At 44.2% G+C, this 13,256-nt stretch overlaps 2 protein-coding genes across 3 annotated transcripts in view; both read left to right on the top strand.

Moving 5' to 3' along the window:
• The first annotated feature begins 682 nt into the window (after positions 1–682).
• On the top strand, positions 683–5,049 carry PCLAF (PCNA clamp associated factor). Its single transcript, XM_081337163.1, has 4 exons — positions 683–896; positions 2,162–2,239; positions 3,415–3,580; positions 4,311–5,049. Exons 1-4 carry the CDS (start codon positions 845–847, stop codon positions 4,369–4,371), a joined length of 357 nt encoding a protein of 118 aa, XP_081193289.1. The 5' UTR covers positions 683–844; the 3' UTR covers positions 4,372–5,049.
• A 1,103-nt stretch (positions 5,050–6,152) lies between these two features.
• CSNK1G1 (casein kinase 1 gamma 1) overlaps positions 6,153–13,256 on the top strand; it is a 28,691-nt gene continuing 21,587 nt past the window's right edge. For both annotated transcript variants that reach the window (XM_081337756.1, XM_081337755.1), the window contains exons 1-3: positions 6,153–6,259; positions 11,753–12,147; positions 13,099–13,139. In XM_081337756.1, coding sequence (XP_081193882.1) covers positions 11,970–12,147; positions 13,099–13,139 — 219 coding nt within the window. In that variant the 5' untranslated portion in view covers positions 6,153–6,259; positions 11,753–11,969. The remainder of the gene's footprint in view (positions 6,260–11,752; positions 12,148–13,098; positions 13,140–13,256) is intronic.

Below are 13,256 nucleotides of genomic sequence, written 5' to 3' on the forward strand. Positions count from 1 at the left end.
TCTTATAATACACTGGGCTAAAACATAGTTAGCTAGTGCAGCACTGCACAAACTCAGCCAGCGTGGTCAGTTTATAATCCCGCGTATTACACACTTATATTTTTCACACCCTTCGATTCCATTCTTTACCACTCCTAGAGAGGCGGACACGTCGTGCGTTGCTCTCCTTTTCTTCCACTTCTTTCTTTCTTTTTCCTCCCCTTTTCTTTAGATTTGCTTGTTACCTTTTACGTAAAATCTTCAATATATAATAACTAGTTTAAAAAAAAAAAATCAAAACGTTCAGTTATGATCGCCCTAGGCCAGGGGTAGGCAACCTCGGCTCTTTTATGACTCATGGACTTCAACTCCCAGAATTCCTGAGCCAGCCAAGCTGGCTCAGGAATTCTGGGAGTTGAAGTCCATGAGTCATAAAAGAGCCGAGGTTGCCTACCCTTGCCCTAGGGCCTAGGCGGAGGCGCCCTTCCCTCGACTCAGACCCAGAGGAGCCCAGACAAACTTCCCCCGATCCGGTTCCTTCGACCTGCGGCGGGCCGGGGCTCGGGGAATCCCGCCTAAGGGCGATTCCGGGCGGCGAAGAGAACCAGACGCGGCCGGAGTTTTGAACGGCGGGTGAAAGTCGCGGGCTGGCTCGTGATTGGCCGCTCGCCTTCTCCGCCTCGGCCAATGGGAGCGCGGCGCGCGCGCGGGAAGCCCGAATATTGCGGCAAGAGGAAGTAGCAGCTCGGCCGCTTGCTAGCAAGTTGCGCCTTTTGCCTTTTATTCCGCTTCTCGTTCCCGGGTTTGGTTTTATTGCTTTTTCTTGGGGATTATTTTTTTTTTGGTGCGGCGGCAAGGGACGGACATGGTGCGGACCAAGGCGAACTGCGGAGGCACCGCCGGTGCCTATCGGAAAGGTAAAAGCATTTGCACATGCTTAACCGGGATGCAGAAGTGAGTGGGATACAAAACTCACCGGGATGCAGAATTAAGTAGAACTAACCAGGATGCAGAATTAACCGGGATGCAGAAGTGAGTGGGATACAAAACTCACCGGGATGCAGAATTAAGTAGAACTAACCAGGATGCAGAATTAACCGGGATGCAGAAGTGAGTGGGATACAAAACTCACCGGGATGCAGAATTAAGTAGAACTAACCAGGATGCAGAATTAACCGGGATGCAGAAGTGAGTGGGATACAAAACTCACCGGGATGCAGAATTAAGTAGAACTAACCAGGATGCAGAATTAACCAGGATGCAGAAGTGAGTGGGATACAAAACTCACCGGGATGCAGAATTAAGTAGAACTAACCAGGATGCAGAATTAACCAGGATGCAGAAGTGTGTGGGATACAAAACTAACCGGGATGCAGAATTAAGTGGGATAGAAAGCTAACCAGGATGCAGGATTAGCCCAATTGCATAAGGTCTCCAGCAATTACCTGCTTAAAAAGGTTAGGTTCGCGCATGATGGTGAGCCAGGTAAAAAAGAAAGCAAAAGTACAACTAACACACTTGAGCAACGTGGTTCTGACTATAGCTGCCTTGTAAGCCTCCTGGTTAAAAGAATGGTGTGAATTGTCATATTGAAAGCAGCTGCCTTGCATTCCTCCATTTTCCTTCTAAATGGGATGGATTTTAACTAGGTTTAGGCCATTAAGCTGGATTAAAGACACAGCAAGCTGTTAAAAAAAAGGCCGCTGAGGTTAGCATAGGTGCACAGTCCCCGTTAGGTTTTCAGCTTGACCATGTTGATTGAACGCTGGGTGTGTATTGCAATTCCCAGTGCAATTTGGAATGTAGAAATGCTCTTATTCAAGGTAGCCCTACTTTGCATGGCTGCTGTGGAGACAAAATACACAAAAGTCAGCTTTCTGTGCTTCCTCTAGCCTCCTTAAAAGGAATGGGGTGCTGACTTAATTCAAGAAGACAAAAGATACAAGGGCTGGTCTCGGGTTGCATTCACACAGGGTGGAGAACCGCATCCAGTCAACTTCCGCTAGCTTAGACTGGAAACACTCTGGAGTAGGGCACATTCAGCCTTCTTACCGTTTTAGCACCTGCATTTTTTACACTTGTCTTACTGTGTGCGGAATGACAGAGAAGCAACTGGTCTGAGGCCTTCGGACTTTATGGAATCTTTAAGTATAAATAATCTCTAATCCTTTCTTTGTGCCAGTGGTAGCTGCTAGGGCTCCCCGGAAGGTGCTGGGCTCTGGACAGGCGAATGTTAGCTTGTCTCCTACATCAAGGAAAGGTGAGTGTGTATATACCTGACTGGCTTTAATGCTCCTTTGGACAAAGGCTGAAAGCCGTTGGTGCTTTTCAATTTAGAATGGCTCTGCAAGTACCTCAACTTACAATTGAGCTCACAATTTCTGTTGCTCCGTGTGACCTTTGTTATGTGAGTTTTGCCCCCATTTTGCGACCTTTCTTGCCTGGCTGAGGAATTCTGGGAGTTGAAGTCCACCAGTCATAAAAGGGCCAAGTTTGAAGACCCCTGGTTTAAATTAACAACACTGTGCCACGGCTGTTTAATCTAGAGCTGCAACAATAGGGCTGCAGCCAAATATAATACGGTTGTTGGGCTTTTTTGACATTTCTGCTGTTTCTTCTTGAGTAAATATATTTGAGCCGGGCCTAAAATATTTTGCGCTTTTAATGCTGTGGGCTGAATTCCTCAAATGTTTTAAGAATAAGCAGCAGTTCCACATACACTTCCACGAGAGCAGAGCCTCGAAACTGCTGATCTGATGCATTCCGGCACTCTTGCATTACATTTTAGCAGAGATGGCTTGTTTTAAGTAACTAGAGATAGCTTGTGCATTCAGAGATTAATCCATATGGAGGCGAGAAGCCTTTGTAGCTATTATGGGTTGTGTTTGATTTACAGCCACAACTGAAACTGGAATTTAAGTCGCTAAATGATACGTAAATGAGTTACCCTGTGACCAGACCTGACAACAACTATTTTCACCATGGTTAAGCAAATCACAGGGTTATTAAGTGAATCTGGCTTCCCCAATTAACTTTGCTTCTAGAACAGGGGTAGGTAACCTTGGCTCTTTTATGGCTCGTGGACTTCAACTTCTGGGAGTTGAAGTCCACGAGCCATAAAAGAGCCAAGGTTGCCTACCTCTGTTCTAGAAGTTGGCTGGGAAGGTTGCAAATTGCCATCAGGTGATTGCAAGACGCTGCAACTGTTGTAAATCAGAGCAGGTTGCTGGGTGCCTGGATTGTGGTTGTGTGACCCACACGGGATGTGCAATGGTCAACTCTGAGGACAGGTTCCAAAACACTTTTCCCAAGGCCACTATAACTTCCAACTGTCATCAAACAAACAGTCATACATTGAGGATTATCTGTAAGTTGGATATGTTGTTTTTTTCTTTCTTAGCTGGGCACTGATAAATTCTGGTTTGCTTTCTACAGCTGAAAGTAAGTATGCAGGAGGCAACCCAGTATGTGTGAGGCCAACTCCACCCTGGCAAAAAGGAATTGGAGAATTCTTCAGGCAAACTCCAAGTCGTCTGGAAAAGGAGAACCACAACTCGGAGGAGGAGCCCGGGTGCAGCGAAATAGGAAAACGCAGAAGGAAGTAAGGATGGCTAGCTGTGCATTCCTAGTGGCGAAACACCCGCCACAGTAGCCCAAGGTTTAATGCTCTCTAGAAGAATTGGTGAAACATGTTTTCAAACTTCTACCTCTCTTGATCTAACCATTTTAGTTATTGCTCAGTGAAAGGACAATTCACTAGCCTAGTTCACTCAGTACAGCATGAGTTTTGGGGAAGATGTCCAAAACGGATTTTTATTAGGTGTTAGGGGCAAAAGTTTTGGGAAACTTATTTTCTCGTAGTGGGGCCACAGAGTGAAGCTTTGTTTCATTGCTTTTTGCAAGTGGTTTTTAAAAGAGTGTTTCCAGCATTGCCTAGATCAGTGTCTCTCAACCTTGGCAACTTTAAGCTGTATGGACTGCAACTCCCATGAAAGTTGGCTGTGGAATTCTGGGAGTTGAAGTCCATACGGCTTAAAGTTGCCAAGGCTGAAAAACACTAACCTAGATAAGAAGAATTTTCGACCTGTGCTTTGTTTCAGTAGACCATGTTCTGAAACCTTTAATCATGGCAACACAAGAAAAAAAGGAAGTGACTGTGTGACAAGGGAGGTTAGGTTGCTAATCTGACTGGAAAACAGACTCCAGTTCAAGATGAAGGCTGCATGCCTTTACAATATTTTTAGTCTCTAGTCCCAGCTGTTGAAAATACAGGTTACTGGAATTTTAAAACTATGAATGATTACTGACTTGTATTTCCTTTCCATTGACAGAGCACGTCCTTTGCCTCCTTGTCCTGCAGAACAGGAAGAATCTGAAGATGATCAAATGTGAGCTTTTGCTTCTGGCAAGCAGATCTTGTGCTCTCAGAGTGTTATGTATAGGCTGTATATATATACGTATTGCATATATTCCGTTTGAATTTGAGCCTTTATGTTTATAAGCATCTAGCATGCTATTCTGTTGACTAAAAAGTTGACAGACTAAAAAAAGGGACAAGTCATTGATACACTGCTCTTAATACTTAATTGTTTTAATGATTCTTAACTAGAAACTACATGCTTTGTATTACCGTAAATCTCGTTTTGCTGCTTTATGCACTTATTAAAGTTCTGTGCCATATCAGTGTTAAATAACATCCTTATGCTTCGGTAAAAAAAAGTACTTGATTTGTTGCTATGCTGAAGTTTTTTCTGTAAACTAGAAAATGCTGAATGAATAATTCTTTTGGAATTATTTAAAAGAGATAAGGCCCAAGAAATGTACCTCATTACAGTGGCAGAATTGTAGAATTTCTACATGGCTCTGTATAATAGCTCGAGTAGGCCAAATTGTGGTACGAAGGCAACACGAAGCACAGAATCGCTGATATTAGAAATACTGTATTAATGCTTCTAAAGATTTTCCAGTTTGTTTCCATCTCTGCTCTGAGGCACTTGGGGTGGGCTTTTCTGATTAACCAATTACTACATTACTTGTAATTGTGGAATTGGCCTAAATAAAGATACAATGCAGTTTTATAGAATTAGCACAGCTGTCCTTGTTATCTGTGTTTGTCTATGTCCAGACTGCAGTTAGTTCTTAAATGATGATGGATTATGAGTGTTCATACTTGTATTGAATTTTGTGGCAGCAGGAAAGACTAAAAGAGGTTACTTTCAACATATTCCGGCCCAATATTCTTCAGCTGTGTTGAGACTAGAGTTTCCAGAATTCCCGTTATCTCTAAAGGTCATTGCGTTTGAAGTCAGAATAAATCTTTTCCGCTCCTTCGTAAGCATACAGAGAGGTGCTATAAGTTTCTTAGCTTTTAATGTAGGATGAGATTCTGACTAATACAGCAAAACTTCTGCTTATGAAATGTTTAGGCTGAAGTGGAGCAATGTTCTAATTAAGACCTTCTGAAATGCCACAGTGATGTCTGTGGGGTATTTCTAAAAAGTCAAGATGGCTACGTTATTTTTTCTTTTTTAAAAAAAAAAGCGCGATTCACATTTAAAACATTGTCTCTTCAGTTGGACTATGGTGGCCATCATCTTGAATGACGGAATAATTATTGGAATTGAGGTCCACCCAGCTTTAAAATTGCCCAGGTTGAAAAATCCTGCTCTGAAACATGATTGCCTCAGAGGACACTTGAGGCACAAACGCCAGCCTTGCGCAAACAGCAGAAGCCAGTGTGGAATATGGATAATTTGCATGACGACAACACTTGTGGCATGCAGAGCTACCTCTCCCTCGGCCAGCACCCTTTATTTTGGGGAGGGAGAGCCTAGCAAAGATTTGCCTCGGTCATCCTGGACATTCCCCACTTCCTGGGATTTCCCAGTGGTCTCCCATCCCTGTTCAAGGCAAGGGATTGCTTTCCAGGATCAGCGCAGAAACCAGCCGCGCGTCTCCCGGCTGAAGGCAGCCCTCCCCCCGCCGCCGCGCGCCTGCGCAGCCCCGTCGCCTGAAGCCCCGCCCTATCCCGCTTAGTAACCGGACGCGGTTGCTAGGGCGCGTGCGGGCCGGACGGGCCCCGGAAACACTTTTGTGACGCGCGCCTCGGGCCGGCTGGCGTCTCTCCGATAGGGCGCCGGCGGTCGTAGGGCGTGTCCGCGGGAAGCGCTTCCGGGGTGACCCGCTCCCCCCCCCCGTTAGAGCGCTGAGCGAAGGAGGGGGCAGTGGCCCCGGGTTCGCGCCCCCTCCCAGCCGGGAGAAGCGGCTTTTCCTCGGGACGGTAGGAAGGCCGAGCGCCGGCCCGCCTCGTGCTGGCTTTCGGGGCGGGGGCGCCCGCCGTTGACTGTAGCCGACGGGAAGGCTCGCGAGAGAGGGCGGGAAGGGGGTCGCTGCTCGCCCGGCGCGGCTGAGGGGGCGCCCCGCAGGCCCGGAGCTGAGGGGGGGCTCCTCCCCTCCCCTCCCCCGTCTCGGGGCCGGAGCCCTCCGGCCATGCGGGGCGTTGAAACACCGCCCGGGCTGTCCCCCGCCTGCCCTCCCCCCCTCATTTTGGGTCGGGGGTCGCTTCTCTCCTCTCCGGAACCAGCCCCTTCCCCTCGTTTCTCCCCCCCCTCCAGGCCCGGCAGCCTCTCCGTGCGGCGGGCTCTGCCTCGGCTGCCATCCGGGAAGGAGACAAAGGAAGGGAGAGGCGGGCGAAGCCCCCGCCCTTCCCGCGGCCCGGGCGCTGCACGTCTGAACGGACACGCGGAGACCCCGCCGGGGAGGGGGTTCGCGGGGGAGGCTCGGACGAGCACCCCCGTCTGGGGAAAGGGCTGCCCAGGCCTGTGGGACGCCTTCCCGTGGGTTGGTTCTCTCTGTGTGTGTGTGTGTGTGTGTAGGGTGGGGTGAGAAAAGGTGAGGAGGGGTCCTTGGGGGCCTCTGAGCTCGGCTCTTTTCTTGAAGACGTTTCCTTCTTCGTTAGCCTCCTTTGCGAATGCCCCTTCCTCCCGGCCCTGATGGCCATACCTAGTGGGGTCACGAAAGGTCTGCCCGGAAGCAGCAAGGGCTCCTCCGGGTGTCTGTGGAGATTCTCACCTAGGCAGCTCACCCGCTGGTCCCAAAGGTGCTTTTTCAGAAGGCAGCCGGACTTCCCTAGGTTTTGCCTTGGAAGACCTTTCGCTTCCCAGCCGAGAAGCTTCTCCGGTTCTTCCGATGAAGCTCCTTGGAGGAGAGGCGAAACATCTTCCTCGAGGAAGGGAAAGATAGTCCGAGTTGCGCTTTTGAGACAGAACTCCACAGTTCAACGCGCCGAACTATTAAATTTCCTCTTCTGTTGGAAAAGAAAGTTTCTGTCTTCTCTTGAACCTCCACATTGGGCTAGGAACCTGTTTCCGCCTGAGGTTTGAATTGCAGCCTGGATGGGATAACTTTTAGCATGAGCTCCCTCTGGGACAAGCCAAAGTAAACCGTTTGTAAGGATGTAAGCCCCAAAGGAACGTGGCTTTCTTTCTTTCTTTCTTTCTTTCTTTCTTTCTTTCTTTCTTTCTTTCTTTCTTTCTTTCTTTCTTTCTTTCTTTCTTTCTTTCTTTCTTTCTTTCTTTCTTTCTCTTTCTCTTTCTCTCTCTCTCTTTCTCTCTCTCTCTCTCTCTCTCTCTCTCTCTCTCTTTCTTTCTTTCTTGCAACTTTTCCATTCTCCACCATTTAGTCAGAACTGAAGAAGCTTCTTGGATGAAAAGCGAAGCATCTTGCGCCTTCTGGATTGCCTTGTTTTTCTTTCAGCCTGGATAACTCAGTGCTTAAAGTGCAGTGGGTTTATTACGGTCTGTAGCTGAAGGATGATCTTTTTTGCAGTACTTTTTTCCTCTGTTGGTCGTTACTGACAAAATTCCTTTTTGACTTTTGGAGAGTTGTGTTTGTTTGGTAAATATCAATCTGGAGACCTTGCGTCAACAAATGAAAATGCTGGGTATGAGGATGTTGAAATAGGTACCCTTGAAAAGATGGAAATGAGTGGTACAGACTGAAACAAGCGGAATGTTAAGTATAGTTGACTTGAAACAATTTCCCAAATCAAAGAAATATTGTTGTGGGAAAGAATAAACACAGCTTTTGAAAGTGGAGCAAAGTATAAGTAGCAATTTTAAAAAGAAAATCCTAGATTATACCTTTTGCTAGAAGTTTAAATCTTCACGTAGATACAAAATGAGGACCCAGATTGTTGGGGGCAATTAAGCTGACTTTGTAATAATGCCGCTTGGGGGTGTGTGTGAAAGCCCTAATAAGCAGGCATATACATAGAATGAAGGCTACTGCTAAGTTTGTAAAGCCGCCCTGAGTCTTTGGAGAAGGGCGGGATATAAATGGAATAAAAATAAAAATAAATAAATAAATAAAATATCTTTAGGTATTTCTGAGGAACTGTACTTTTAGAATTAAGACACATTTGTTAGGGAAGCTTGCTTTCAGTAGCAACTGATATAAATGCTTTGACACTGAAATGTATTGTTTTGCTTTGGTATAATTGTTCCATTTTAATTTCACTCTAATACAGCCATGATATATGTCTCTTCTGGAAGATGTGCTCATCCTTTTTCCAACTCTGCACACATGGAACACCACTTCTTCCTATTTGGCAGGAAAAAAATCTGCAACAGATATTTATTTTGGCAGTCTGGTGTTATATGGACATATATGCCTTTGATTTTGGAGGAATGTGATTAAATGTTCTTAAAATTATGGAATACAATTTTATGAAACTGCCTTGGACTTATAAATTACTACAACAAAGATATTTATATAGCTTCCTTTTAAAATACTTCTTGATAATAAATATTTATGGAGATTCTCCATCATTTAGGTCATGATTGTCCCAAAACTTGTGGTTCAAAAATCTACTGGGCTTCCTTGATTTTTCCTTGAAAATGCTTCACCTCTTAATCTAAGAAGCTTCTTCAGTTCTTTATAATATATTCACCACGACTATGGATTACAGCATGGTATAGTCATATCCATTCAGTCAGTAAGTTGGGAATAAAAAAAGGAGAAATATTGTTTATTAACCTCTGCTATTTAGGGGTTACTTAGGGCAGAGTAAAATCCAGTGGTGCTTAATTCTCCTTTCAGCCTTTTTGCACTATCAATTTCTCCTGTAGCTACTTGTCAGCTTCTCAGTGCTGTTGCGTGGGCACAACTATGTGCCACTTCCATGGCAACCATCTTCGGTTGTTGACTGTTCTTCAAAATAGGTGGTAAATCTATTCAGATTAATTGAAAACATATATCATTGATATGTATTAATGAGTCGGTGGTTGCATTAGATCATGGTATTTACTTAGTAATTCATTTGAAATGGATGCATCTTAATATGCTCTTTGATTTCAGAACCAAAATAAGTCAGTTTATAAACTCTGTTCTTTTTTTCTCTCCATTAGTTTGATCTTTATATAAGTAACTTCAAATATAACCCATCAGCAGTTTTCTATTCCTTGCTTACTGTAGTAGCATTAATTATCTGAATGTATTTCTGGCACTTTTTCTTTTCGCTTTGTGGCAGTTACATTATACAATTAATACTATATCATGGGATACTCAACTGATTTTTTTTTAAAAAAATAACTTTAATATTCATCCAGCATACAGTTGAAATGTTAATATAATATAGGGCAGGGTAAAAAAATATTTAATTGGCATATCAGTCAAAATCTAATGAAAATGTTAAATATGTGGGTGACATATTGCTGGTCCCAGTAATGAGTGATTTTCTATTTGTGTTACTCAAAATATTGTCTCCCCTAAACAATCAAGCAGTGTCCAAAAATTGCTGTAAAACAGAATGGATCTCAGATGTTGTTCCTTAAAAACAAAAAAACCCTTGAGTTTCTGGTTAGGTCCCAAATTTTGATACATTTAACGCATCAGAATATTTAACTTCTTTTATTACACTACACCTATTTTGTTTTAAGTCACACATGACAGCAAAAAATTAAACTCTTTTGTTTTGCTTTGAAGGCAAATTTCTTATGAGACCACACAATTGAAGCTCAGTTTTCCCTCCCTTTTCATGCTGCTGGCTTGAACAGGAGCAGGGGAAAAAAATCTCTTCAAAATAAAAAATATTAGCCATTATAGGTGGTTATCTATATGGGTTTTTTTTAATCCCATTTATATCCCGCCCTTCTCCGAAGACTCAGGGCGGCTTACAATCTAAAGCACAAATCAATGTGCTTCAGTTGCGACCCTATCTGGACCGAGATGCCCTACGCACAGTCACTCATGCGCTCGTGACCTCCCGTTTAGACTACTGCAACGCTCTCTACATGGGGCTGCCCTTGAGGACCACTCGGAGGCTTCAGCTGGTGCAGAATGCGGCCGCGCGAGTTGTGATGGGGGTTTCCCGATACTCCCATGTAACACCTCTACTTCGCGAGCTGCATTGGCTTCCGGTTGCCCTCCGGGTGAGATTCAAGGTGCTGGTGATGACCTATAAAGCCCTAAATGGCTTGGGTCCGGGATATCTGAGGGAACACCTGCTGCCGGCATCAGGTTCCCTTCGTCCAGTGCGCTCTCACAGGGAGGGTCTTCTCAGGGTGCCACCGGTAAGAGATTGCCGGCGGACGACACCCAGGGATAGGGCCTTCTCAGTGGGGGCGCCTGCCCTTTGGAACCAGCTGCCCGCGGAGCTGAGGACTGCCCCCGACCTCCGTTCATTCCGCCGGGGCCTGAAGACCTGGCTCTTCGAGCTCTCTGGCCCAGGCTGAGGATTAATCTTATTTTAACTGGGGTTTTATTCATGCAGGGACAAATATAATTTTTTTTAAAATTTGTTTTTAACTTTTGTATCTTGGTTTTTTAATCACCCTGTAAACTGCCCTGAGTCCTTCGGGAAAGGGCGGTATATAAATGTAATAAAATAAATAAATAAATAAATGTGCTTAGCAATAGCCTTCATTCTATGTATATGCCTGCTTATTAGGGCTTTCGCCCCCCCCCAAGCGGCATTATTACAAAGTCAGCTTAATTGCCCCCAACAATCTGGGTCCTCATTTTACCTACCTCGGAAGGATGGAAGGCTGAGTCAACCTTGAGCCTGGTGGGACTCGAACCTGCACTAATTGCAGGCAGCTGGTGTTACTTAAGGAGGCATTAGCCCACTGCTCCACCAAGGCTCTATATGTGCAGCTCAGATGTGTTATTTCTGGGATATTTTTAAACTTCACATTTCTGTATACTTTATATATTTTGTTTTGTCAGATGATTTACAGCCTTACCCATTATGACTTACTATTTTAAAAGACAAAAAGGAGAGAGGTTTCTGGATTATTCAGGACAAAGGTGCCTTGCCTTCTTAACTGTCCTGACAGCTGTCACTACTTTTCCTGAACTCCTGTAAAGCTCATTGTGTTATCACAGCCACCTAAGTTCCATGAGGTTCTTACATTCTCTAGGGGGGAGTGTAGTGACTCGGTGTCAGCCAGCCAGATTGGTTTCACCACAAACATGTAGTTGGAACAAACAATTTTGGGAGGTTGAACAGCTTTTATGCCTTTCCCTTCCAGGCCAGGTAGGATCATATAATTAGGTTACAAGCAAATCGCGAAGCTGTAGTATCAGGGATGGGTAACTTGTACATAGTTTGTTTTGGCTGTCTAGCGAATGCAGGCACCCTCCAATAATAGCTTTTTGTCTTAATCTTCCTGACTTTTTTTTGCTTTTTCTCTTGATACATAAGAAGGACCCTGTTTTGATTTACCTTCTTTCTTCACAAATAGGATGTTGATCTTGCGCTTTCCCTCTGCAGGTAGCGTAAGGTTTTCCTCTACCTCGCTGAGGACTGCGAAGTCATCCCCGGACCTTCCGTGACGGTGCCTGAACAAGCCTGGATATGATGCCAAAAGATCTCCAAAGTATTTTATAGTTTAACCCAATGATTCTTCTGGATCTATATTTCTCTCTTCAAGAATAAGTGCAAAGACCAAATCCTACTCAACGACCAGATTATTTTTTATTGCAAGATCATGGACCATATTACTAGGGAGAAAGATGAAAGGCGAACAGGAAAAGGAAATCCAGGAAGAAGCACGCATAGTTCTCGAGCATCAAGTTCCACTTCGGCGGCTGGAGTGCTCATGGTCGGGCCCAATTTTAGGGTTGGCAAGAAGATCGGCTGCGGCAATTTTGGGGAGCTCAGGCTAGGTAAGACCATGGCAGGTTCAGGAGCTTTCCGTTCTGGCTAGCCAGAATTGAATGCCACAGGTGGCCCTTGTTTTGTTGCTAAGTGAGACATTTGCTAAGTGACTTTAGATCCATTTTACGACCTTCCTTGCCGCAGTTGTTAAATTAGTAACAGGGTTGTTAAGCGAATCTGGCTTCCCCCATTGACTTTGCTTGTCAGAAGGTCACGAGGGGAAATCACATGATCCCGGGACACTGCAATCGTCGTAAATGTGAGTCAGTTGCCAAGCATCTGAATTTTGATCACGTGACCACGGAGATGCTGCCACGACCGTAAATGTGAAAAACGGTCATAAGTCAATTTTTTTTTACTGCCGTTGTAACTTCACTAAGTGAACTGTTAGAAGTTGAAGACTACCTGTAATGTGATTATTTAGAATAGGGGCCCCCAACCTGTGGGCCGTGGCCTAGGCTGCGGGAGAAGCTGAGTGATCCTAAACACATTAGGATCCAAGACTACCTGTATATATAAAACACGACACGTAGCAACGTTTTTCTTTTCACCTTTTGCAAAAATGCATACAGGCATCATATAATACATACATGTAACACAGGTTTCTACTTCCCTGTTTGTTCAGTTTTAATGAATTTTGGTTTAGAATTCTTGACATTAACTGGGACTTTTGTTGCTTGGACGCCACCTCTACTGGTAAAGGTTTTTGAAGAATAATTTTTTCCTGTATATCTGTATTTACTTTCCAAAGTACGTAGAATAAATTTTAAACATTGAATAATGAATCTCAGAAGATGGATTATTGAGGATCCCGTGAGTTGCAAACAAAAGTTGATAGTAGAAAAAAAATAAGCTATTGAACCTTTTTTAAAAAAATTTTTTAGGAAACCCTAACAGCTAAAAATAACAATTTATATGTCCTGGTTGGTATTTGAAACACATTTCTCTTTCTCTTGCAGGCAAAAATCTTTACACAAATGAATATGTAGCAATCAAGCTGGTGAGTAGTTTTGTGGTTTTTAAAAATTTCTGCATAGTGAAGGTTAACCAACAAGACAATTTTTTGTAGCATCCATCTCTCAAATTTGACTGAGTGGCATAAAATAAAACTTTACAA

Source organism: Vipera berus (assembly GCF_964194415.1).
Source record: "Vipera berus genome assembly, chromosome: 12".
In the NCBI taxonomy this organism is placed as follows: Eukaryota; Metazoa; Chordata; class Lepidosauria; order Squamata; family Viperidae; genus Vipera; species Vipera berus.